The 27,714-nt window shown below is 35.3% G+C and overlaps 2 protein-coding genes across 8 annotated transcripts; both read left to right on the top strand.

Annotated features, from left to right (window-relative positions):
- Window positions 1-4,618: 4,618 nt before the first annotated feature.
- LOC128163303 (inositol hexakisphosphate kinase 2-like) lies at window positions 4,619-19,186 on the top strand. Of its 7 annotated transcripts, none has more exons than XM_052826859.1 (6): window positions 4,619-4,741; window positions 12,295-12,490; window positions 12,810-12,951; window positions 14,865-14,956; window positions 15,563-15,738; window positions 16,862-19,186. In XM_052826859.1, exons 2-6 carry the CDS (start codon window positions 12,295-12,297, stop codon window positions 17,297-17,299), a joined length of 1,044 nt encoding a protein of 347 aa, XP_052682819.1. In that variant the 5' UTR covers window positions 4,619-4,741; the 3' UTR covers window positions 17,300-19,186. The 7 variants fall into 7 exon arrangements, with proteins under 7 accessions (XP_052682819.1, XP_052682815.1, XP_052682816.1 ...); XM_052826855.1 differs by lacking the exon at window positions 4,619-4,741 and adding an exon at window positions 4,827-5,209; XM_052826856.1 differs by lacking the exon at window positions 4,619-4,741 and adding an exon at window positions 6,259-6,770.
- Window positions 19,187-22,631: 3,445 nt separating this feature from the next.
- Window positions 22,632-27,278, top strand: LOC128164058 (uncharacterized). Its single transcript, XM_052827774.1, has 7 exons — window positions 22,632-22,736; window positions 23,662-24,797; window positions 24,949-25,040; window positions 25,350-25,515; window positions 25,800-25,961; window positions 26,170-26,332; window positions 26,723-27,278. Exons 2-7 carry the CDS (start codon window positions 23,688-23,690, stop codon window positions 26,992-26,994), a joined length of 1,965 nt encoding a protein of 654 aa, XP_052683734.1. The 5' UTR covers window positions 22,632-22,736; window positions 23,662-23,687; the 3' UTR covers window positions 26,995-27,278.
- Window positions 27,279-27,714: the final 436 nt, after the last annotated feature.

The following is a 27,714-nucleotide window of genomic DNA, read 5'->3' as shown; positions in this document are numbered from 1 at the left end:
ATGGTTTATTTTTACTGCAACTGTCCCAGATTGAAGAAACCATTCATTAGATTTATCAAAAACATGACAGTCATTGTTGACCTCTTTTACGGGGCGAGACAGTCTTTGTCTTTAACAACGCGCTTGGATATTTAAAACCCTTTGTCATAATCAGATAAAGATTACAAACACTTCACAGGACTGTCCAGGGATCTGTTTTCTGATATGTTGTCATCGCCTACAACTCTGAGAAATACATCAGTCAGATCTACGAGAACTTGTCTTGCTAACCATTAACAGGGCTATCATATAATCTTTAATCCGTGTTGTTTTCTTCAGCGGAATACCAGATACAAGGGTCCCTCTATCTTGCCAAACATGCTTTGGTTCATTGATTATGTTCCGACAAACCACCTCAGATTTTATAATATCGACTATGACACCTTTGGGGAACAGCAGATATAACCCATCTTATCTTAGTTCGGTTTTGCTTTCCTCAATCATTTTATTTTCTTGAAAATATAAGAGACACAGCTTATTGTGTTACTAATATGGGTACGACAACTGATATTCATACATGATGGTTGTTAAGTATTTTGTGTTGCTTGACAACATGAACTGATTGTTTTCTTGGAAAGCAATAGTAATCACGATATAGATATGAGGACATTTTTTGTGGGGGTGGGGGTGGGGCAAATTTGGTCAATACTCTACCTTATTGTTCTGAATTTCATCGGTATCCTTGTTGCCAAATATAAGTTGTATGAATGTTTATTTTAAGGGACGTGTAGGTCTGGTCTACTTTTACTTGAATTGTAGTGGTTTATTTGGACGCTACCGTTTTCAGCTACTTTCTGCTCTGACCAACTTTGATAGCTGCTGTTAACATGGTAAATGACTGTAAATATTAGTGAAACAAAAAATGTAATTGTTCTCATTTTTAAGGAGGTCGATTTCTTAAAATATGTATCATGGATCATCTGTCGACACTTGGAGTTTTACTTTTTTAAACTGTTCAAAGTTATAAGAAAAATAGTTAGTTCGATTAAATATTTGATTGTAAATTGCTTACTGTACCAGTGTTAATCTGGTGACCTGACAATCTAATAACGGAAAATTGAAAAAAACATTAGTCTCCAAAGACAGATATTGTCAATCCAACATCTCTTTTTTACAAAACAAAACCGGATTCGATAAATTTATCAAGGAGTAAAAACAACTAATATGTTATCGGGTCCAGAATTAGCGTTAAATTCCAGGAAGAACCTATTTCTTCCATTTATGGAAATTAATACAACTGTTCGAAGAAAAAAGTTTCAATAAAGTTTTTAAAATTCCCCGAACTTGAACTATGATGAATATGTGATATCCTAGATTACGTCTTGTTTTATTATATTATATGACGTTTTTGTGCCGATCAGATTTTAATCCCACGAAGCTGAATTAAAAAACGCAATATATACTGAATATATGTTTCTAAAAAATTCATTCACAGAGTGTATATGTCATAACCTTACCTTGAATTTGTGCCGCCTCACAGACTATAACGACACAAAATACTAGGAGACAAAGGAGAGCGTCCCGCCACATAGTGAATAAAGGAAGAGACAACATACAGCATACAGCCCCTCCTCGTCGAGTATTTATCCCCAAAAAGATAATTAACCAGTATTTTATTAGTATGTTCATAAATATGAATTTTATGCGTACAGATCGACAGATGTACTGTGTTTAGCATAATATCAATTTTATAGCGTTTAGCTCGAATCAAGTTAATTGAATCTCACAAAACATGGCAGGGAAACTATTTTTTATATAATTTCCCTGTCAACCTCATGTGCATATAAAATACATCTAATTTGATATAAAGGTTAGGATCTTAATTTTACAACCACGCTATGCCGATCTTAATTTTACAACCATGCTAAGCCGGTATGTTACAGAATTTCTAATTAAAGGTATTTGGGGGGGGGGGGGGGACTTTTAAAAGATGTCTTTAATGGTTATTCGATAATGAATTAACCTCACTTAGTTCGTAATACTTTATAAATGTAAGACACTACTAGTATCTAAAAAACTCTATTTGTAACCCACCTACCCGTTAATTACATATGGTAGAACCATTTTATCAAGAGCTTGGACTTAAGGTCGTTGTGTTAAACGATATTGTGACGTAGATCTGTCTATTTCATTGTAGGCCACTCAGTCATGGCTCTTTGAAATCAACAGGATCTGGTTTTTTGAGCGAAGACTACGCAATCGGTGTATATTTCGCTTGAAACCAGTGTCATTTTAACTTGTTTTGACGCAAAAAATAGATTGGTACATCCAAGGTCTTGTTAAAATGGTTAAATGCTTAATTTGAATAACTCTTAAGTCAATTTGAATACTTTTTCACAATAAACGTTTTCCCAGAATCTATATTTTTAAGGAAATAGGAAGTTATCATCAACACATAATTTTTTTCGCAAATCATACGGTGATGATGGATTGCTCCGATCTCGTATGTATTTTTTCTGTTTTGTTAAAAGGAAAATATTATATTTTTGTACATTTCTCATCATTTAAATTTTATACACACATAGTACATAGGTCCAACACTCGTTGTTGCTGCTGAATTCTCGCACTTCTCTCCCAAACAAAACAATCGACAAATAGTAAGTCCTTTTTTGCATTGTATATGAAAGTCGTGCATTTAATGATATAGAAATAAATGGCTTTTAATTGAGTGAGTTGTTATCATAATACATGTATCTCCTTTAAAGCACTCAAAAATATCAATACCTTTTAACTTTCTAAGTGAAAAAAAGAGAGATGTATGCTTATTTTAAAGAGCGTGTTGGTAGAACATAACCGAAAAACGCTTAATTAACAAGATAATTAACAAGATTTAGGTACACGCTTGTGCACATGTACACAATTTACGAAAACGGGGGTTTATTCACACTAAATCAAATGCATGCAGTTGAATTGGTCGTCAAAGATCTAAGAATCTAAGTATTCGTTCGAAAGATCCCAAACTGAAGGGGTTTGAAAAAGCAGTCACTGGACCCTTATTTCATAGATGTAGTAAATTAAATTTGTTCAGCGATTGAAAAGCTTATATTAAAATTGACGATTTATCAACATACAGTTTGCCATATTTCGCAGATTATCAAGGCTACAATATAGACAAAAAATATTAAACAACGTTTTAACGTGCATCCCCCCTCCAAATACAGGGATATAGCGAGTACACAGATTAATTTGTTACTTCTAATTTCGAAAAGCACGGGAAGATTTGAAACTTTTCTCGCAAGAAGAAATCTTCTTAGAGTGAGCAAATGAAAAGGTCTGAGCTTTCATTTGCTTTAAAGAGTATTTTTAGAGAGGACTTGAACAATGACATTTTTTGGTCAATTTTACACTGACCTGGTTAAATCATCTGAAGAAACGCATGCGTTGGCCATGAGGAGTTAAAGTGGCCCCCTCCCTTTGAAATTGCAAAGTTATTCGAATTACATATTAAACTTATGAAAATTAGATTGCCATGCACCCCTCCCCCCCCCCCCTCTGGAAAAGCCGGACTGCACAAGATTAGTTCCTTGGAATAAAGGTATAATTTTGAATGTAGGATAATAAATGCAGTAAAAAATCCCGTTTAATTACTCTGACCACCGGTCCTCAGCTAATCAGTTTTGACTTTAATGGGTTTTTTTTTTTTTTTTTTTTGCTAGATAAGAAACTTTTAAAGCTGCATTCTTGGTCCGATTTTGTATCAAATTTTATATTCGCTTATAAACAATGGATATGCTAAGTATGCGTATAATAATAGACATTGCGGTAGTTTTCCCGATCAATAAGGCCATATTTCAATGAGAACATGATGTACAAATTCTCTGTCAAAACAAACCTGACATATATATATAAGCGTACCACGTTATTTTGCCTCATATAAAATGTGTATAATTGTATTAAGACTTTGACATAGCTGTAAACTATCTTCCTTGGGCAGCTTCCTCATGGGGCAGGAGCCGCCCCTCTCTACATACCTGGAAGAGAATCTACATTTACGTTCATCCTCCATGTATAAAGGTCATATTGTTTTAGCAAATTAAAAATAGACATGTGTATATTTTGTTCACTAGCTAATATTTATGAAGTTTTTTTTTTACAATTGATGCATAATATGTGGATTGAACAAACCTAATCATTCGGTGAACGAAACCAAACGGTTTCCCTTTCTTATATTGTCCATGATATATTTTGTTTGGTTTTTATTCGGGGGGGGGGGGGGGGGGGTTCCCACAATAATTTTAATTTCATTTTCTTTGAATATTTCCAACTATGAAGGGGATCGTTTCTGCTTGTATGAATAGGCAAAATTCTTTATCTTTTTACGAAAAATGGTTTGTATGGAAAATTATTTGATACTGTACAAGCCAAAAAATTGTACCATGCCGCTTTACTAGTTTTTTATTGGGGGAGGGGGGGGGTATCATTGATCCGCGAATGAGACGCACCTGTTTTCACATTATGATACTTTAAATAAATTCAAATGACTTTTCGTTTCTGCCCTGAAAATCCTGAAATAGCTAATCTGCAAACTCTCGATACATCTGGATCCGCCTAGTAATTGATCTGGTCCAGATTGAGAGCTAACCACGTGACCAGGATGAATCACTGTAAACACGACACAAACCGGAAAAAAATAGTTTCTCCGTCGAAATGTGACATTTCCCTTGCACCTTCCCATTAAAGTACCGCCGTGTTCTGCTTATTGGTAAGTTTGTTGTTTGTTGTCAGTAAATTTTTTTTGTTGTTGCATCGATAAGTGCATATCCATTGATGTACAATTATACTACAGCGCGGCCTGATGTTTGTGCATTACGTCCAATAAGAGAGATAACTCGTGTCGTTGTACCAGCTCTTGGACAGAAATTTTGTAAGTAATACACGTGAACCATGAAAACCAGGGACACGTTCTTGAGTTTTGATTGTAATATTTCAATATTTGGATATTGCATTGCATTAGTCATTTGTTCCTTTGTCCTTCCAAATAACTACAAGTAATTTGATATATTTGTTTCCACTTTCTATTCTCTTTTATTTAAAAAAAAAGACAGTGCCTGTTAAACATTACATGGTAGTATATATTTGTGACGCTGTCAGATAAAGCATAGAGTTAATAATGGATTCAAAATTGAAATTAATAGAAGAGAACAACCGAATATCTTACAGGATAGTAAAAGTAAGTCATGTTTAATTTGGTTCTTTTTATGTTTCATCTTGAATAATCACGGAACACGTCTGATGTATACATGTGTCGTAAAATACCTACTTCATTGGTCACTAGAAGTCTGAACAATAATAGATATTCTTTGATAATCAATCTATTAAAATATGCTGCAAACATGAGCCAACTCTTAGGAAAATTACGTTGTAAACAATGGCGAGAATTGTTAACTGGCGCCTTTCCTCGATAAAAAAAAAACCCAAATCTCGCCTACAATACATTTGAATAGATGACTTATTATTTATGGCACCTTGAGTGACTCCTTGAGTTATATAACTTATCGTAAGTAGTCCCTTTGATTGACTGTACATAGACATCGTCAGACGACAGTGCTCAGTGTGCTACACATAAACGGAAACATAGCATCGCCAGTGGCGTTTGATCCTGATTGATTTTAGGACGTGACTTTGTTTACATTATTTTGAAAAATAGAGAGAGAGAGAGAGAGAGAGAGAGACTGTACTCATTCAACAGTCGTCGTCTTTGGTCTTTGTCAGTTATTTTTAAATATGTTGCAAAGTTTACATTTCTACACACCTTCACCCCCAACCCTCAGTTCCCTCGCCCGTGGTAGGACGGTAGGTTCTTTATGAGATGCTGAGTGCATGGTCAGTCACTCATTTATTGGGTACCGCGGCTGCAGTTCGATTCTTTGACAAACAATCTTTTATAAGGTGTACATGTATGTTATCAAACTCCCGGTCGCGGTAACATAGGCCTACATCCTTGTATATATCTTAATTAAGTAATTATCAGTGGGTTAAATATACATGTATATTTATAATAATATGAAGAAGTTCATTCGTTCATTTTTATGGTATGTAGACCTCATTCCATCGAGGCAAGACATCATCGAGGCAAGACAAGATCTACCAGGACCCTGCATTATTTCCTTTCTTACTACCCCCCCCCCCTTCTCACCCCCCCCCCCCCTCAACACCTTCCACCACACCCGGCATCCCAAATGGCGTGAAGTTTGTGTATTGCGTCCAATGATAGCGATAATTCATGTCTTTCTTTTTTGAGCTTGAACCATGCAGCCCTTGGACAGAATCTCGTAACCATGGGGTGTATTCGTTTGGTGGATTGGAGAGCTGCAAGAGTAATCCTAATTTGCTCGTTTGCAGTATGAAGTGTGGAGATCCATTGTCTACTTTCCAAATAGCAGGTAGACAATGGAGATCTGCTGGAGATATTCAGGCCCAAATCTGGAAGTAGCAAACGAACACACCCTAACGCATGAGTCAATTTCCAAGAAAAAAGACAGAGACAAATTTTTGATTATTGATTGGAATATTTAAATAGTATGGTATTGTATTACATTCCAAGAAAATGTGTCCGTCCATATATAACTACAAGTAATTTTGAAATTTGTCTTTTAAGTCAAAGATTATTCCTTAAAACCTAGTATAATATTTATGAAGTTGAGATAGCCTACTGTTAATATTGGATTCGAAATTGACATTAATCGACAAAAAAGAACGAAAGAATATCCTACATCACACAAGTCATGTTTGTAAGTTATTTTCTTATTTTCATCTTGAATAATGTTCACTTTTGATATGTATAATACTTATTTCACTGGTCACTGGAATATTGAAAATCTATCTGTTAAAAAAGGTAGCCTTTTGAGTTTGATTATGCTGTAAACATGGGCTAACACAGAAGAAAATAGTTAGAGGGAGTTCCTTTTGATTTGATCGTTTTTAGACGTGACTTTGTTAATTTACATTATTTTAAAAATTGAGAGAGAGAGAGAGAAACTGTCATTCAACAGTCGTGGTCTTTGGTCTTTGTCAGTTTTTTTTTAAATATGTTGCAAAGTTTACTTTTAAACACACCCTCACCCCAACCCTCAGTTCCCTCACCCGTGGTAGGACGGTAGGTTCTTTATGAGATCCTGAGTGCATGGTCAGTCACTCATTTATTTAGATACCGCGGCTGCAGTTCATTTCTAAGGTGTACATGTATGTTATCAAACTCCGGGTCGCGGTAACATAGGCCTACATCTTTGTATATATGTAAATTAGGTATTATCAGTGCGTTAAATGTATATTTATATGAAGAAGTTCATTCGTTCATTTTAAGTGTTTATTTGTTCGATTTGTGAAAAGTGTTTTATATGGTATGTAGATCTCATTCCATCAAGATCCTCCAGGACCATGTATTCTTTCCTTTTACAAGCTACCCCCCCCCCCCCTCCCTCCCCTCTACACCTCCCACCCCACCCGGCATCCCGGATGGCGTGAAGTTTGTGTATTGCGTCCAATGATAGCGATAATTCATGTCTTTCTTTCTTGAGCTTGAACCATGCAGAAAATGGACAGAATCTCGTAACCATTACGCATGAGTTAATTTCCAAGAAAACAGAGACACATTTTTTATTATTGAATGGAATATTTGAATAGTATGGTATTGTATTACATTCCAAGAAAATGTGTCCGTCCATGTATAACTACAAGTAATTTTGAAATTTGTCTTTTAAGTCAAAGATTATTCCTTAAAACCTAGTATAATATTTATGACGCTGAGATAACCTAGTGTTAGTATTGACATTAATAGACAAAAAAAGAACGAAAGAATATCCTACATCATAGTTAGGGCCATGTATGTAAGTTATTTTCTTATTTTTCATCTTGAATAATGTATAATACTTATTTCACTAGTCACTGGAATATTGGAAAATCTATCTGTTAAAAAATACATGTGTAGTCTTTTGATTTTGATTAAGCTGCAAACATGGACTAACAATAAAGAAAATAGTTAAAAATAGTTAAATATATACATGTACTGTACGTTGTAAGCGATGGCGAGAATTGTTAACTGACGCCTTTCCTCAGCAAAACCAAGTCTCGTCTACAATACAATTGATAGATATATGTAACTGATTATTTACGACACCTCGAGTGACTCCTTGAGTTATATAACTTATCTTAAGTTCTTTTTTATCTTGATCATTTTTTAGACGTGACTTTGTTTACATTATTTTAAAAATTTGGAGAGAGAGAGAGAATTTTCGTTTGAAACTGTGCTCCTTCAGCAATTTTCTTTGTAAGGATTTTTTAAAATGTTGTGAAGTTAACGTTATAGCCCTTATTGTCGCCATTTATTTCATGACCTAGTATGACAGTTAACAGAATAAGCGCCACATTATATATAAACATTATATATAAACCCCCTTCCGGTTTATTGTATTACACGCGCCATATGGTACCAACATCCGTGTAATTGTTACGTAAATCTAGTCTCAGCGGTGTTAGTATCGTGCATATGAGGAATGGTATTGTATCACGCAATGAACCTAACCCTGTGGCCGCGTACATCTAATTACCCCCCCCCCCCCCCCACCCCACCCCCACCCTACCCCTCTTCTCTCACCCGTCGTGTGACGGTAAGTCCACTATTAGGTTGCTGAGTGCATGGTCAGTCACTAGCTTATAGAGTAAACTTATATGCGTATGGCGGCTGCAGTTTGATTCTCTGCCAAACAATCCTTACAAGATGCATACTGTCTTACTTGGCAAAATCACAGGGGCGGCGGTAATATACACTTTGAATACATTTGTGAATTTTAAAGTGATTTTAGTGCGTTGATATTGTTAAGTTCATTGATTCATTGAATGTATTTACTAATTCGATTTGTGAAAAGTATTTTATTATGATATGTAGAACTCAATCCATGTTATCGAGGCCGGACAAGATCTAAGACCCTGTATTCTTTACTTTCATCACCTACCCCCCCCCCCCCCCTTCCATGCCCTCCACCAAACCCGTCTTCTCATTAAGGCCCGTGACGTAAAGAAACAAATATTCGATCCTTCATTACTGTGTCTTAATAGCATGAACATTATCCTTAAATTCCTTTTAAAATTTACTGTGTGGGTGTACAAGAAAAAAAACAATTAGTCACTCGTAAAGACAATTAACCCTACCTAAATATAGTTACGTGTACGTCATAAGGCGTGTAAACATTATACCTTTCTGCAAATCTGACAAACGAATTCCTTTAGAACTTAACTACTTCTTACGTGTTAAGATCAAAAGAATGATATATCATTTATTTCAATAGAGTGTCAAAACACGTTTAAACTCACGAACTTTGCCTCAATTGGAATCAATTCTAATGTGTTCCAGAATTTATCTGGAACAGGTTTAATTTCCTTGTTTATGTCGAATCTGAATAACTTTATTATTTTTTAAATCTATTCCTAGTATTGATTTGATTATTTCTTTCTTCAATTGAGATTTGTTTTATTAATAAAACAAATCATTTGTATCGATTTTCCGCGGGTTTTTTTGGTGTTTTTTTTTTTAAATAATAAAAAAAGAACACGCACTGTTTGATTCTATGTAAGGTTAGAATTTATTGCTAATATCATAAATAGCGGGACATATCAACTTTGCATAACAACTTCCGCTGATCCATATCTAAAAGGCAGACGTGCGTTTTAAGTCGATCCTGTCATATAAAACGACGGTTTTAAAGTTGTTTACATAAACAAAGGTAAAAATAGGTAATACCGATTAAGAATTACTCAAACGTAAGTACATTGTTAAATGTATAAACCTACTGGTGCATTTATAACAAACCAAGCGTGCAGGGAAAGTTTCGTTCTCAATCGCTTCTGGCTTTGAACATGAAATTGTAAGTACTTGACTGCTTTATACATAATTCATGATTCCAAACACCCTCATTATCGTCTTCATGTAAGCGTTAAGATTTGTTTACATGAAAAAGCGCGTGTAGACGATAGTGGATGGTTTTGGGGTGGGGGGGGGGGGTAGAATCTTTACGTGTACATGTTAGTTAAATTGAAACTAGGATCAATTCTCCTATTTCACTTATCAAAGACGAAGGTTTCATATTTCCAGGAACCCTTCGTGCTTGTTATTAAACTGTGAGCCACCAGTAACAGAACACTTTTGTTTGTCAAATTCTAGGGAATAACCATTATTTCTATTTTCGCTCTCCGTATAACATCAATTTTCATGTATGAATTTTGTTTTGTTTGTAAGACACTAGTAAGACAGGTAATAAACGCAATTACAAATGAATAATGAAAATGAAACATTAACGGTATGAATTAATGGAGGTATGAAACCTGAAGAAGGAGCACCAAGTAGAGAACCGAACAGTTGAGGGATGAACTAGTGCTCATCTTCAGTGTTTTATTTTGAAAATCTGCACATGTCAACCATTTACCTCGTACAGTGTAGTCGCCTAGGTTGATGAAGACATGCTTTCGTAGATCTAGCTGCCAATTATCATAACCACTGGTGATCGATCTAATCTCATTATAGACGTGAATAATTCACTTCAAAGCCACCTCTTCTCAAAACAGTACGCCTTCGCAAAATCGCAGCCCGAGCGGACCAGGTACATGTAAAACAAGTTCATCATGGAGATAACTATATAAAATGTAACGAGGAAACCTCTCCATCGTATAACTTTTGAGTCTGAGATTTTCTTGTCAAAAATTAAGTAGGCTATAGAAATTGATCTTCATGATGGATTGTTAGTTGTGCCGTACGTAAACTGGTGTCTGGTGTGACATTGTGGTTGTTTTGTAGATGTGTGACATTGTGGTTGTATTGTAGATGTGTGACATTGTGGTTGTTTTGTAGATGTGTGACATTGTGGTTGTTTTGTAGATGTGTGACGTTGTAGTTTTTGAAGATATGTGACGTTGTGGTGGTTTTGTAGATATGTGACGTTATGGTTGTTTTGTAGATGTGTGACATTGTGGTTGTTTTGTAGATGTATGACGTTGTGGTTGTTTTGTAGATGTGTGACATTGTGGTTGTATTCTATATATGTGACGTTGTGGTTGTTTTGTAGATATGTGACGGTGTGGTTGTATTGTATATGTGTGACATTGTTGTTGTTTTGTAGATATGTGACGTTGTAGTTTTGTAGATATGTGACGTTGAAGTTTTGTAGATATGTGACGTTGTGGTGGTTTTGTAGATGTGTGACGTTGCGGTTTTGTAGATGTGTGACGTTGTGGTGGTTTTGTAGATATGTGACATTGTGATTGTTTTGTAGATGTGTAACATTGTGGTGGTTTTGTAGATGTGTGACATGTTGTTTTGTAGATGTGTGACGTTGTGGTTGTTTTGTAGATGTGTGACGTTGTGGTTGTTTTGTAGATGTGTGACGTTGTGGTTTTGTAGATGTGTGACGTTGTGGTTGTTTTGTAGATATGTGCCATTGTGGTTGTATTGTAGATGTGTGACATTGTGGTTGTTTTGTAGATGTGTGACATTGTGGTTGTTTTGTAGATGTGTGACGTTGTGGTTTTGTAGATGTGTGACGTTGTGGTTGTTTTGTAGATGTGTGACGTTGTGGTTTTGTAGATGTGTGACGTTGTGGTTGTTTTGTAGATATGTGCCATTGTGGTTGTATTGTAGATGTGTGACATTGTGGTTGTATTGTATATGTGTGACATTGTTGTTGTATTGTAGATATGTGACGTTGAAGTTTTGTAGATATGTGACGTTGTGGTGGTTTTGTAGATGTGTGACGTTGCGGTTTTGTAGATGTGTGACGTTGTGGTTGTTTTGTAGATATGTGACATTGTGGTTGTTTTGTAGATGTGTGACGTTGTGATTGTTTTGTAGATGTGTAACATTGTGGTGGTTTTGTAGATGTGTGACGTGTTGTTTTGTAGATGTGTGACGTTGTGGTTGTTTTGTAGATGTGTGACGTTGTGGTTGTTTTGTAGATGTGTGACGTTGTGGTTTTGTAGATGTGTGACGTTGTGGTTGTTTTGTAGATATGTGCCATTGTGGTTGTATTGTAGATGTGTGACATTGTGGTTGTTTTGTAGATGTGTGACATTGTGGTTGTTTTGTAGATGTGTGACGTTGTGGTTTTGTAGATGTGTGACGTTGTGGTTTCGTAGATGTGTGACATTGTGGTTGTTTCGTAGATGGGTGACGTTGTGGTTGTATTGTAGATATGTGACATTGTGGTTGAATTGTAGATGTGTGGCGTTGTGGTTGTTTTGTAGATGTGTGACGTTTTGGTTGTATTGTAGATGCCTCAGGTGGGAGTCATGGGAGAGACAGAGTTGGAGCGAGTGGCTGTGACCCCGTTTGTTCATCAGGTCGGAGGTCACACATGCGTGCTGCAGGTCACACCGAATGTCATCTGTAAGCCTTACCAGGAAAACGAGGCTCTGTTTTATATAAATCTACCAGAGGGGCTACGAGGATTTGTGCCGTTCTACAGAGGTATGAACCCCATCTCTCTCTCTCTCTCTCTCTCTCTCTCTCTCTCTCTCTCTCTCTCTCTCTCTCTCTCTCTCTCCGGATCATCTTAAGTTGAAATTACTTGCAATTTTCTCTGTTTTAAAGTTCTTCAAAGACAATGTCTGTCAAATTTTGCATAGAAAATTGGCGATTTCATTTTTTTGCATCAAGATATTGATATGGTTTTTATTTCTTTGTGAAAATCATTTTTATTGAAGGATACTATTACTCTACATTGGGTTGTGAGTAGTAAATATACACCTATGTATAAATTGTTGAAAAAAACCTGGTTCCTTTGTAGGTGTGATCAACATTAGCTGTGATATCAGTAATAGCTGCATCAAATTCTACGGGGAGGTTCCCAAAGGATTGGCCAGCTCCATACTGGAGACCTATGAAGAAGAGGACACCTTGCCGGTGATCGACAACGCCATTCCGGACAGGTACGGACGCGGGAATTATAACGCAGCTGTAACCTGCTGTCATAACACTTCTACTTACATTACACGGTCCTTACACAGACTAATTGGATACAAAACTCGGTTTTCAGACAAAGAATATTAAACATGATAGGGATTGATTACATGTCAGCAAGGGGTAGTATATGATATGTCGGAAGATATTTTTGTTATAAAAGTACATGTATAACAAACATATGGGCGTTGATAACTGTAGATAACATTTTTTGTTTATAAATGTAAAAGTGTATCGTCCTTCTGACATATTTTACTTTTTCGTACATATAATCTACAATACATGGATGAATATCACTTTTGCATATTCCTCATATTGCAGATAATAAAAAATAAATGAAAACTGTCAGAAAGGGCAATATTGTTGATTCTGTCATTTGTATTTAGTACCATTAGTACACATGCATATTACCAGATATCAATATTTGTACGGGCTGTGTTATATTTACCCCCCCCCCCCCCCGGCTACTCTTAGACCTACCCAGCTGTTTCCAAGGTAAACACCTTGCTTTAACTGGATATGCGATAGATGAGAGAAAGAGAGAGGGGGAAATCAATACATGTTTCTGGATACATAGTGATTCTCTTAAAACAAATTGATTCCTTCTTCAATTGTGTGCCAGAGAACGAGCTAAATACTAATACAAATGTATCAGGAATAACCTCTGTACCTTGATATTTCTCTAACTGAAAAATTAGATTAAGAAACACAGATGGTAATGCAACTTTAAGAATGTATCAAGATTTATAATCACATTGCGTGCGAACTGGCTTTTAGCGACTCCTAATACTGTGCCTAATTATTATGAAGATTCCTGCAGAAGATGTTGGAAATGTGTGCTTCGGGTTGTCGGTATCATCTTAGAATTAACGAGGGTCGAGGGTCATATTCTCTACTTCTGGACAAAACAGAGTTTGTTGATTTTTCATCATGCTTGAAGTGGTAAACCTAATTGTGAGCGGTAATTTTCATCACAAAGATATCGATTGTGGTTAGTCGAGTTAGTATATTTAGGTTAAAGATGTTGTCATGTGGATCCATTATTTACAGACACTCAGGTGATACGTCACAAATGTCCTTTGCAAAGTGAAAGAACTCTAGAAGGTTAACTTTTATAGTCCAACACAGGCCTGTTATTTTAAATCGTTACTCTTATCTAACTTTTGTTTACTATATTAATTAAGTCTGTTAATGTGTGTATTGTATATGTATATATGCCGTGGCAAAAGTCGCACAACTTTGTATCATTTGACTCGTTTTAAAATAAACGAACAAAATTGAACGATTGGAAAACTCGTTTTATAAAACGTTTCTCTTTATTCTCAAAGCCGAGAGGTTCCGGCAAAGACCAGTTTGAAAAGTAAACATATTCTGTTAATTTTGGTCATTCCACAAAGCTTTTTAAATTTTCTTGACTTGCGTAAAGAGTATCGATAAGTTTCTATGACGTATTTTCAGCAAATAGGCTTTAGTAGCATATGCATTTATTAAAGGGCACCAGTAAGTTAAGAAGAAATTTTGTTAATAAGTGATACCCCAGGACTGGTTCAATGAATTTAGAATTAAGAATGAACTACCTGTATCTCTGGTTATTGACCTGTGGTGTTTTGGAAAAAAGATTAAACTCAAAGATCAAGTTCAGGAGGTTCATAGTATTTTATGCATGGTGCATGTGTTCTCTGGCTACAGAACTTTAGCTTTATGTTGACAATTCGAATTTTCCTGCAGTAATGAGAGAAAGCGTGAGAGAGAGAAAGAAGAGAGAGAGAGAGAAGCTGGGCATTATCACAGATCAATGACCTATTTCCTCGAGGCCCTTGCTGATTGATTATCGTATCACCGAAGTTTATCCATCTGTAATCTGACCATTCTCTGTTAACAGTGATTGCAAGCAGGGTCTGAGGGATTGGAGTGACCAGTGCGTGCGCAGACAGATCGACCGCTACGGCTATTGGAGTGAGGGGCGGTCTCAAAGTATCCTTAATCTGTTCCATCAAAATACCAAACCCTATCGTGCCACTGTTGAATTCTAATCTTACATTTGTATCTTTATAATTTTTGCATCAACTGATGCGCACATGAATACAAATGAACATAGGATAGATAGGGTTTGGAAGGGGAATTCAGCTAAACTGAGTTAATAATGAACAATTCTGCTACATGCTATATACTTGTAATTAACTTTATCTGATCAGAATAAAAGCGTTGCTTCCTTCTTGTTTGAGATAAATGGAAGTCTCGTTCCAGATCTCGTTTACACAAATGTGCGAACATCTGAACAACAACGTTTTAAAATGCGGATAATTTTTGTAAAAAAGACGCCCATAATGAAATTAAAAGAGACTTAGACCCCCTTGTTCACTTGAATTCAGTTTTGGTGACACACACATTTGCCTTATTTGACAGTTACGTGACAAAAATTACTTTTTTGCCGTGTGCATTTTACCTTGCTCTAGACAGTTTATGTCATTTAAAGTAGTTAGGGACAACGAAAGAAGATAAGTTATTTGGTATTCATATAAGATGCATAGATTGGTATATATTTTGTTATTATCTTGTTTTTCCTCAACTTTTACAAAGAGTTTATAATGTTGGAGAATCTGGTCGCCCCTTATCGTTTCCCTTGCGTCATGGATCTCAAAATGGGGACCAGTCATAGGTCACCTGACGCCTCGGAGGCCAAAAGGAGGATGCTGGAGGAAAGATGGATGTCCACGACTTCCTCCTCCCTCGGATTCCGGATGTGTGGAATTCAGGTTCGGTTTTTTTTTTTTAAAGAACAACATTTTATACCGAAAGGGGCATTTTTGGTCACGATTTTGGACAAATTCTATTTTTCTGTTTTTATCACATGTATTTATACATGTAATGTTTTAGGAATGCATTTCCGTTATGATCAAATCAAATATGAGAGTCAGTCGTGGAGTTAGAAGCAAGGCTTATAATTCGTTGTCATATAACAAGCTAAGGCTAGTGCCCTGTTTCCGTTTAAGGTGCAATACACCAGTAAAATATCTTTTCAAGCTGATTTATCTATCTTCTTTTTATTTTAAGCATAAAGAAACAAGAAACGGTTCTTAACGTTTGAGGCATTCATTTTAAGTCTGAAACTAGAATTTTCACTTCAGCATTCAAAATGTAAATAAATTCTTTGTTTTTACATAGTAAAGAATTGTAAGATCTGTAACTGGCTTATAACTAAACAAATGACACTGAAACTTTGGTTGCCTATTAAAAATGCCTTGCTGAAGCATTGTTAACATTAATACCGGAAAAATAATGTTCCACTAAAATCATGACCTTACCCCTTAAGGTCAGACGACACGTTCCTCGAGAATCTTTTTTGTATCTCCTCGTAATAAAGAGTTCCAATAAAAAATATTAATTTTATAATTATTTTAAAAATGATTAAAATTTAATGGGATATGTTAATGGGTCTAGATGGCCGAGTGGTTAGAACCGTGGCCGCTCACTGCCAGAAGCGTATTGGTTCTAGAGGTCGTGAGTTCAAATCCAAGATAGAGTTCCACCAAAGTGAATTTTGCTGTGCTGTATATGTATTTATTTTGATATCAGCAATTCAAGTGTATTATCAAGAAGATTTTACAGGAAATTGCATACTCTAGTATTTTGCAGAAATGCCTGGTAAGGTACCCTAATTTTTTGCAAGAAAGCTTGTCAAAATAGTAGTAAACCATTAACAAATACATGGAAAAAGTTATCTAAAATTGAGGAACGTGTCGTCTGACCTTAATAAGCACTGTATCTATGATGCATAGTAAACGCTTCTTATTCTTACAATCGATGCGGTCATTAAGTACGATTTCGAACGCGCTACGGGTGATCATATGATGAATGTTGTTATTTTATAATTAACAGGTTTATAAAAATAACAGCAAAAGTTACGTGTCCCATGATAAGTATTACGGGCGGGGACTGGACAAGAGTGGAGTAAAGAATGAAATGTTGAACTTCTTCCATGACGGGATGTCCTTACGGAAAGACGTCATTGCGTCCATAGTGATCAAATTACGTCAGATGCTTGCTGTCTTGGAAACGCAGTGTGCTTTTAAGCTTTTTTCGTGTTCGCTTTTGATTCTCTATGAAGGTGATTCCGATGTTACCAATGACTCTAGAGATGTTCCGATTGCACCATCTTTCGATACTAATGTCCCATCGTCCAGCAACGACGTTAGACTAATAGACTTTGCAAACGCAATTGAAATATCAAGCTGTTCTAAAGAAGACTTGGCTTCTAAAGCAGGTATTCGCTTTGGGATACAAAGCCTGATAGACCTATTGGAAGAAATTATTTAATTGACCACAAATTACCGCCATTCCTATTTTTCAATATGGATTTGCCGATTTTTTTCGATGGTGCGCAGATATTTTGTAACCATGATTCCATATTTTTATATTTTTTGTACTTTTTATTACGATTTATATACTGTCAACAGGGTTAATATTGGTTTGCCATGTATGTCCATAAAAACGGGGTGCTGAATGGTAATATTTCCAATCTACCGCATAACTCTTACTTATCATACACACATGTGTTCACAGACGAGTCGATGTAATTATAAATAAATAGTCGACTTGTGATATGTAGAGCGACTGCTTTTTGAAATGATCAGGAATTATAATACTTTTTTTTCATACTTAAGGGTAAATTCTTTGCGTCTTCAAAACTCATTGCGATGACACGTCATAATAATATTCTTACGTCTGCTATTTGTAACATCAAAGACAACACAGGTTCTATAACGAACATACTGGATCAGACGATTATATTGACTGCGATTGTTCAAGACTAAAATTCGTAACACAGTTCTGTCTGTGAATATCGAGGTAACTTACCCAGGAACATATCTAAAATTATCACCAGGACCAATTGCAAAATACGGAAATCCCTGACCATTTAATGAATTATAATGACTCTATAGTAGTAGATTATATATGTCTGTCTCTTAACTAACATACTGAATGTTTTTGGTTAAATTTTACTTTTAATACAAATTAGTTTTATAACGTCTCATTCAGAATGAGAATTATTTTTGTAGTACATATAATAATGTGTCTGGTATATGTAGATTTATTATGAGCTAAAAAGATGGGGTTTTGTTTATCAATTTTTTGTAACGGTGCTTATAAATCGAAATTTATTTTTGTCCTTAAGTTTGTGCTTGAATATCTTTGATATGCAATTTATAAATCGATTTCACAGTTCTAATATGATTTTTAAGTATTATAATAACAAGTAATAGATGATATTTATGACGGGTAACCATAACAATGTATATATACAGCTTGCAATGTGTTACAAATGTGGACACCTATATAATAGCTTCATTAATCCGTTTGTTTAGAGCTTTCTAAAAATGTTAGCATAGTATAACACTTCCCTGATGAGGGAGATAACTCCCAAAGTATTTTTAATTTCTAAACTACTACATTTTGCATTCATTGTTGTCTTATATTGCCAAAAGAATAATATTTTGGAGATTATTTTTTAAGGTAGCAATTGAAAACCTTAACATAAGTGTGTGATTTCTGAAATCGGGGGTTTGAGATGGGACAAATGAAGAGATTGAACCTTTTTTCTTTACTTCGTAGAGCTAAAAAATAATACCTGTTTTATCAAGTTATTAACAGAATGTAATGTACGTATTTAGTCTCTTGTTTTGAAAAACTTTTAGTGTTTCAAACTGATACTAGCCTAGTGAAGCCCATTCTATATCTTTCAGAAATATTTACATGCATAATACGTTTATCATGCTTGCATGATTTTACTTGTAAGGTGAATATATGTAGTGTGTTCCCCCGTTGCATGCCATTACCTTAGCCATGCTTTACAAATCTATAAACCCACTCTGCGACATTGTAAACATCTATGTGTGCTCTAATATTGCTCAGTTTTCTGTTCATGTGATGTATGTAATATTTGTATTGTTGTGCCTTAAACAATGCCTCATGATTAATTGACATCAACCAAATTAACTTGTTACTTGATCACAAGTCGTCTGCCCCAACTGTCCATTTTTGCATGCACCAAATATGTACCTTCCGCTTTTAAAACTGGGAAAGGGGATATATAAGGGGATAAAACAATATCTATTTTTTTTTCAAAACCATCTATTATACGCTTTGAAATGATTGTTATATTTTTTTCGTGGTTATTTTTGAAAAATAAAATGATACGAAGGATGTGCGTCTGATGTGTTTTGTTTACAGAGAGAGTGAACTCTCTTTTCCCAGAAGGTAATGATTAAAATACACGTTTTTCCGTAGACACTCCTATTTCTGTACACAAAGTTACATTTGTATTACTCTTTCCATTAATCTTTCTATTTGTGTATATTTTGGGTCAAACATTTCCGGAACTTATCTTTATATTATCTTTTATCTTTATACCGTAACAGCCTTTGGATGCTGGATGTGACCAACATGATAGTCAAATGATGTTTTGAAAGAGATTAATTTCTTATAAAATGTATTTTTGCCAAACAATTGCTTTGTTAGTCCGCAAACTATATAAAGCACATTTTTTCAAACATATGATCTATGGATTAAATTATTTATAATAAATCTAATACAAAATTGTTCTACTTTTTTTATTAGAAGATTCTAAAAAAAAAAAATTCGACAAATTTTATCCAAATTAATACATGATTGTTCATTTAGAAATTTTCATGCTAATATTTTGTTCATCGGATTTCATGTTTAAACATTCATTGTTAAGCGGTCAATGATCACACGTTAATATTCTCAAGTAACAAATAACTAAAGCATAGATGATCAATTAAATCAATTCAATTACTTTATTTCAATCACACTATCAATCAATTTATGACTATAAATGGGGTACATATGAGGTTTAGAATTGTTGAAAACAAATATCAGAGGTACAGCATGAACTATAGAATAAAGCGAAAAAAGTACATAGAATCAAGGGAAAAGATAGCTTCCGGTCTGTAGCTTCCGGACTGATAAAAGCTCGATATCAGTAGTAAATTACATGAGGAATTTAATGGTACTAGATGTTTTCATAGAATCTGTGTATGAATAAGATTAATCGGTCCAAAACTAGCGCACGTTTTTGTGCGCAATAAATATACAATTTTTTTTCAATAGCTGGCACTGTTACTCCCAGGTCGTCCAATCAGAATGGGGTTTTTTTCAGACCGAGAGCTACAGGTCAAGACGGATTTATAATTAAATTTTCAGTAGAAATGAACAGAGTTTTGTAAGTCTTTTAAGTTTAAAAGTAGACATAAATTAACTGAATTAAAAAAAGCATTTGTAAAAAAAAAAATTAAGTATTGTCCAAAATAAAACGTTTATGATTTTAAAATCATTGACACCGGTAAATAGCCGTGTAGTGTTGTATAAAAGGAGTTTCTAGCCTCAGCGAGAAATTAGAAACTGAGATGCATAACATGTTAAAACTTTTTATCCTTTTTTTACGCTGATGACACGGTTATATTTTCGGAGAACCAAGACGATTTACAAATATCACTGAACCTTTTTTCTGAATATTGTGATCTGTGGAAACTCCAGGTAAACATTGAAAAGACTAAAGTATTAATGTGTTACAACAAGAATTTTTTTTTATACAGAGGTGTACCTCTTGAAATTGTTAATGAGTTTAAGTATCTTGGTGTTATTATGTCTCGTAGTGGATCTTCTAAAAGTACGAAAAAACATTTAACTGAGCAAGCCCCAAAAGCTTTGTATGGAGTATTTAGAAAAATAAAATATTTTGATTTACCAATCGACTGTCAATTTGATCTGTTTAATAGTATTATTAGACCAATCTTATTTTATGTGAAGTGTGGGGCTACGAAAACACAGATATTTTTTCATTTAAAATTTTTGAAATTTGTTCTGCATATTAAGTCCAGTACCCCAAATTGTATATGGTTTATGGGGAAACTGGACGATACCCTTTGATTATTTTTATCAAGGTACGAATAATAACTTATTGGGCTAAATTTATACTGGCACATGATTGTAAACTTACACATATAATGTATCGCTATTTTTATAAATGTTTTTCTGAGGGTTCGTTTATGCACCCATGGTTGAAATATGTTAGAGATATTCTTAACTCATGTGGTCTTTCCTATGTCTGGATTAATCAAAGTTTTTTCTAGTATCAACTGCCTAAAATCTATTGTTAAAGAGACGCTCATAAATCAGTTTTTACAAGATTGGTTCAGGAATGTAGAAAATGCACCCAAATGTTTGAATTACAGAATATTTAAGAAAAGCTTTGGACAGGAAACTTATCTTAAAAAACTTTCAAATGACTTAAGATTCATTTTTACAAAATTTAGAACCTGAAATCATAAATTACCAATTGAAAATGGAAGATGGTATAACATAGAAAGATGTCATAGAATTTGTTCGTTATGTAATAAAAACACTTTGGGTGACGAATACCACTATATTTTGGAATGTCAGGCATTGTCTTTATTCCGCAACAAATTAATTGAAGAAAAATATTCAACAAATGTTAACACTTATAAATTTGGGAACCTTAAGAGTACCAGTGACATTGATTCATTAAAAATATTGTCCATATTTATTTAAAAAATATTAGCTCGATTTATTTAACTCTGTACTCTTCCTAACTTGACTCTGTATTTGTACATTTGTAAATATTTTTGTTTTTTGTACCTCATGTACCATTGATATGGTTTGAGCGAAATAAACATTCATTTATATACAAGTATCACACCGTTAAATGACCAGTTTTGGTGTTGTATACAGGTACCACACCGTTAAATGACCGGTTGTGTTGTTGTTTACAAGTATCACTACGGTAAATGACCTATTGTAGTGTTGCATCACTGACAAGGGTAGTTTTGTTAGATAATAAGTTTTCATACAGACTGATTTTTTAAAAGTATTTATTGGAGTTGTTTTCAACCCATACACACCAATTAAAACAAATAATTCAGTTCTGGTTGTAACGCGGTATTGATCGAATAGAAAAACTGATTTTTTTATATGAACTGGTTTGCAGGTCACGAGACACGTCACAATGCACCAAAAATGTACTAATCCGTTTGACATTACGGTTGAGTTTAGATTTTTAAAAGTAAATTGCACTCAATTTGTAAAGTAAATTACAAAAAATTAGATTATAAGGAATGAAATTCAATGTCTATCCAAGATATACTCGTATATTAAACCTGGGTTGGAGCAATTTACGCTTTTTATACTCCGCTAACGAGTATAACCTGGGTAAACATTTCTTAAATAATAAAAGCACTTGTAATAAAATAAATGATCCACAACATTCATTTAATACACACGTAAACTTACACACTGACACATTCAAGTGAACTGTCCATTCAAGAGTGTGCAGGTCTTCATACAAACAGAAATCATCAGATTTTGAAAATAGTTTCATCTGAATATTTAGCCCAGAAACAAAAACTAAAAGAATTCCGCTTAATTGAATTTGTAATAAAAAAAAAATATAAGGTATGATACCCTTACAAGACGGCTGGATGATCAACAAATCTACTTTATATTCCTATTTTCGCTTTAAGATTTGAATATTACAAAGATCTCTTATTGTCTAAAAATAGCTATGGTCATCCAGCCCTCTTAAAAAAATAACAGACTTACGATCCGCCCACATAAGATTGCCAGTCTAACAACACAGACTGACGATTTATCGCCATATATAAAGAGGAAGCCAGAAGTCGGACTTTGTTGTGGGTTGTTTAAGGAGGTATCTCTGGTATGTATATATTGTATTCAAAACGCTGTTTGTTCATTGTTTAACTGACATTTATTGGGTTTGCTGGAATATCTGGAAAGGACAAAAAAGCCTAAAAAAAAAAAATTTACATGATTACGTTATGTCAGATGAGGGAGGGCTTGGGCATTTAATATCAATTTCAAAAATGGCTGAACTTAATCTACTCTTTTTTTAACAAGTTTGTACACATCTTTGTTGTGTTTATAGATAGATAAACTTCTGTGATACGATAATCAATCAGCAAAAGCTTCGCGGAATTGGATCATTGATCTGTGATAAGGTCCAGGTTCTCTCTCTCTCTCTCTCTCTCTCTCTCTCTCTCTCTCTGTCTCTCTCTCTGTCTCTCTCTCTCTCTCTCTCTCTCTCTCTCTCTCTCTCTCTCTCTCTCTCTCTCTCTCTCTCATACACACACACACACACACACGCATTAGTGAGGTTTAGAATTATTGATTTTGTATTTAAAGATCTATAACAGTTCTGCAGATATTCAATGCACACCTATTGAAACACTTACTCTATAGTCAGTAAATGATTTTTTTTTATTTGCCCGTTTAAACAGTGTATGCAAAGCGAAATATTGGAAGTCTTTGTGAATAAAATGTATGGGAACCAAACTATACCAACCCACAACAACCTGCCAACACGTGCATATACACGCCCCTGTGTCCATGCTGACTTAACTCTTTTTTGATATTTCTTCCTCGTTTTGTCTTTCGTGAATATAATACACTGTAAAGAGAATTTAAGCGGAAACATGCAAAAATAAGATTGCGGATTCATGCACTTCCAATGCTATAATTGAGTGACGGTTGATGTTTACTTGCATGTGTTTTGGTTGTTGATGTTTTACAGGGAATATTGTTTACGTTTTATTTTTATACAATATCGAATCCATTGCTTGTAGATCTTTACTTGTCTTGACTCATCAAAATGGCGGTGAATCAGCAACGAAAGCGAGCCATGAAAAGGCTGATGCAGGACTACGAGGAATTACAGAAAGAGCCGGTGGAAAACGTGTCCGCCATGCCACTGGACGCGAACGTGTTCGAATGGCACTGTAACTTCAAACACGACGATATTATTTACCACCTCCTGCTCTTCTTCACGGAGAAGTACCCGTATGAGTCGCCCAGCGCGGAGTTTGTTCCTGTCGGCTTCCAGTATAACAGTGGCGCCACCATGGCGGGAAAAGTGGGCACAAAGGTCTGTCTGAACATTTTCTCGGACTTTGCGTACATCCATACTGAGTGGAAGGACCAGAAGTCCGTGGGCTGGTCCCCGGGATACACAGTGCAGACCATTCTTCTGAACGTTGTGGCATTTCTCGCAGAAACACAGTCTGGAGACTCGGCGTGGATGAAAAGCGCCTCGGATCACAACCGGAAGCTATCTAAGGGATACAAATGCGACTGTGGTCATACGTATGCAAAACCCCTTCCAGCATTTGATGTTGGTAAACCAGAAAAAGCCGAGGGAAAGAAGAAGAAAGGCAAGCAAGCAAAAGTGGCAGCTAGCGATGAAACTTCGCCTGAAATTATAGACTATGCATCAAAAGAGCGCTTCGACAAGGCAGCAAAACCGAAGACAAAGGACGAGTTGTTTGGGTATGGGTTGATTGTGTCCGGTCCATCACATCGCCCAGCATTAACCACTCCCTGCGAGTTCATCAAGCTGGAATCCTATGAAGCTATGAAGAAAGCCATTGGCACTGTCAAGAGTGTCATGAAAGAGGACATCAAATTTTTCCTCCCGATGTACATCACTCCCAATCACGGCGCAATGATCAAAGAGACATTCGAGAACTGTTTGAACGAGGTTGCGGCCATTTTGCCAAAATGCAAACCGAACAAAACACCGATTCCGGAACTTGTCATAAAGGTCATCCCCAATCTGATGAGCGCCACTGTCGTGGAGTTCTCTAAAGGGACACAACACACTAGCGACAATAGCCTTAACGGATACTTCTCCTTACATCGACTTTTACTGTGGGCGTTAGACATTTACCCGGAATTACAAGGCGAGATAGACAATAGACTTAAGGTATACTTAGAATATTGTATTCTATAAAAATACACGTAAATGTACGTATACTGAAATACACAAGCTTTGGTTATAATTGTTTTATGATTTGTGTGTAAAGAAATGGGTTTAATATGGTATTGATGCTTATAAAGTTTTGTATCTAAATTAGAAATTCATTGATGATGTCGGTGAGAGGAGCAAAAAGGCGTGTCCCCACATCGGAGAATGGCTGATGTTGCTGGCGGCTTCTTTCAAATATACGTATGTGTTTTTTCAATGTCACATGTCAACTAAAAGGGTATATTTTGATGGATGGATGGATGATGGATGCATATTTGCACAAAAATGACCGAATCGATACGTTTTGAATAATTTATATTAAAATATTACCAAAAAATATTAAAGAGGTATAGATTTCAACTTCAAAAAGCAACAACAAAAGGAAATATTTATTTTCTATTTGTTGATCTAGTGTATTCTTGCCCTATGGTATTTTCTTTTTCTGCAAATATATATCAACGAAAATAATACAACGATAAATTCACCTTGAAAGTAAATTTATTTTTCCAGATGGCAGGACGCTGCCTGGGCTTATTTGTCTGAAAGTTTCAAAAGGAACGTCATGTGGTATGTGAAAGAAGACGCCAAACTGGGCATGCTCGATACCGACAAGGACTACCGCATCCGGGAAACTTTGCAAAGAACGTTGGTTAGCCGGAAGTTGTTAGCTTTCCAGGTCAGAAAATAATTAATCAATCATCAACTTTTGAAGATCTATACGTGAAAATTGTATTTTAAAAAAGACCATATCTGGGGGGTTTTATGATGAGCACAAACATTCCATTAAATGTTATGGTTATCGTAGAAAAAGAAACATTTAAAATACGTGGAGAACGGACAGACAGACGGTTGCCAGAAATTTCAATGTTATCATAAATAGAAATTTTCTATATATTCTCAAAAGAAATGTGACTTCAATTAATAGTCGGAATCTTAAATACTAACAATTCTCGTTTGAAGGTGCTCTTTCTAGACATTGCAATGCCAAAGGGCAAGTCTAGAGCAGACCTTGTCAAACGGTACGATGCTAATCTTGGCTTTCCAACAGAGGAGATGGTGAAACAAATGAAAGAGTCAATACAACTCATAAAAAACATGGAAACATACTCCGATTGGTTCAAGGTAAATTGTGTGACTTTAAATATCTCTCTCTCTCTCTCTCTCTCTCTCTCTCTCTCTCTCTCTCTCTCTCTCATTCATATGGTCCTAAGTAATTTTACGTTAAAAATACTCTACCATTGGCCGCTAAACAACAAAAAACTCATCATGCAACAATCCATGTTGTAGTTGATATAAGTTTGGCCTTACGTCTACTGGTCTATTACACTAGGTCCTGAAGATCAAGCCCCTCAGGGATGACGAGGTGTTTGACAAGTTGGTGTCCGCCGTCAAGTACGCCATTGATACAAACGGCTACCACTGGTCCTTCTGGAAGACCGGGGGAGGGTGGGGCGAGGTCCTGAGGCGCTACAAACCCTACACAAAGAAGGAAGGTGAGTCCTTTGCTTGGTTCTATTGAGGATATGTACAATTTTTTTTATAAATTTAAAGTTGATTTTTTTTTACATAGTACTATAGTAATGTCCGAGAGTTGTGGTAATGAAATTTTCAAGGTAAAATCCAACAAGTATATTAATCTATGAGAAAAGTCGTGATTTTTATGGCGCGGTGAAACGTTTCAATTAAAAAAAGATCCTTTTAAATTAGAAATTATATCGCTATCAGGAGCTTTTGGCTTGATTTTGATTTATTTTTAATGGTATTAATTGGGCATATTCTAATTCCTTGTATATCCATTATCAAAGAACTAATATGTATTAACAATACATGTTCTTTTAAACACCGTATTCATTTTGATTATTCAACAAATTTAATCTCGACAGATAAAGACAGCGGTAAAAGAAAAAGCGAGGATACGGAGGATGGACCTAGTGCCAAGAAAAAACCCGCCCTCAAAAAGGAGGTGTCAAAGCCCAAGGGGCGGGGCCGAGGAGGTAAACAGCCCGCAGCCAAGCCCGCGGGTAGAGGGGCCAAAAAGGGGAAGGATGAGCCTGCAGAGGCGCCCGCGGGGAGAGGCCGTGGACGGGGCCAGAAACGAAAAGCGGAAGAGGCCGCACCCGTGGGGCGGGGGAGGGGAGGGAAGAAAAAGAAGTGATAGAGTGATTTATATTCATATCTCTCGAATATGAAAGATTGATTTAATAGTTTGTGTTATTTGTTATTTTTGTTTAGCAGTGTGCAATTTTAGATAACTTTTTTTGAGCATCATACTTGCACTTTTGGTGTATGTAATTTTTATACATGACCATAAAACTTATAATATATTTGTACATATATAGATTATGTACATGTAGAGCATTCGTATTTTGTTTATCAAATGAACCTGGATTTTTAAATAGATTGAAGACATGTTTAATGTTTTACAATTGATGGAAAAATTAGTGTATGAATAAAAATGTTAAAATCCTTATAAATGTTGGTTTGTACTTCTTACATAGATAAGTATTTGGGATCGGAAACCCGATATATCGCCGTCTGTATTAATGATCAATGCTATGGGTATTGACATATCATAGTTCTGTAATATAAACAAAGTCTTGACAAAATCTATTGTAATTCAAGACACGCTAAAATCTTCATGATCCTGTAGGACGAAATGGCGGTGTAACAATGAATTCTAGTAATAAAGTTACAAGCATTCCCTAAACTTTAAAAGCTGTTTTAAAATTATTTAGCTTAAAATGAAGTGGATATATTATATTATTTTAACATAATTCATTTAATTTTGGGGGAGGGTTGGGGGGCTTTTTGTGGGTTATTTCTTGACAGATCAAAACTAAATTTAGCTTTATACGGTCTGCATTAAATTTGGCCG

Source organism: Crassostrea angulata, chromosome 9, assembly GCF_025612915.1.
Source record: "Crassostrea angulata isolate pt1a10 chromosome 9, ASM2561291v2, whole genome shotgun sequence".
In the NCBI taxonomy this organism is placed as follows: domain Eukaryota; kingdom Metazoa; phylum Mollusca; class Bivalvia; order Ostreida; family Ostreidae; genus Magallana; species Magallana angulata.
The sequence above is the reverse complement of the archived record's forward strand: the minus strand, read 5'-3'. Positions and strand labels throughout refer to the sequence as shown.

Excerpts from the sequence above, each read along its gene's own strand:
- LOC128163303 (XM_052826855.1), top strand. The coding sequence starts at position 5,150 with ATGGATTCAAAATTGAAATTAATAGAAGAGAACAACCGAATATCTTAC. Across the intron at positions 5,210-12,294 it reads TATCTTACAGGATAGTAAAA|ATGCCTCAGGTGGGAGTCAT; the intron begins GTAAGTCATGTT and ends GTTGTATTGTAG. Across the intron at positions 15,739-16,861 it reads TCCGGATGTGTGGAATTCAG|GTTTATAAAAATAACAGCAA; the intron begins GTTCGGTTTTTT and ends TATAATTAACAG.
- LOC128164058 (XM_052827774.1), top strand. The coding sequence starts at position 23,688 with ATGGCGGTGAATCAGCAACGAAAGCGAGCCATGAAAAGGCTGATGCAG. Across the intron at positions 25,516-25,799 it reads GGAAGTTGTTAGCTTTCCAG|GTGCTCTTTCTAGACATTGC; the intron begins GTCAGAAAATAA and ends TCTCGTTTGAAG. Across the intron at positions 25,962-26,169 it reads CATACTCCGATTGGTTCAAG|GTCCTGAAGATCAAGCCCCT; the intron begins GTAAATTGTGTG and ends CTATTACACTAG.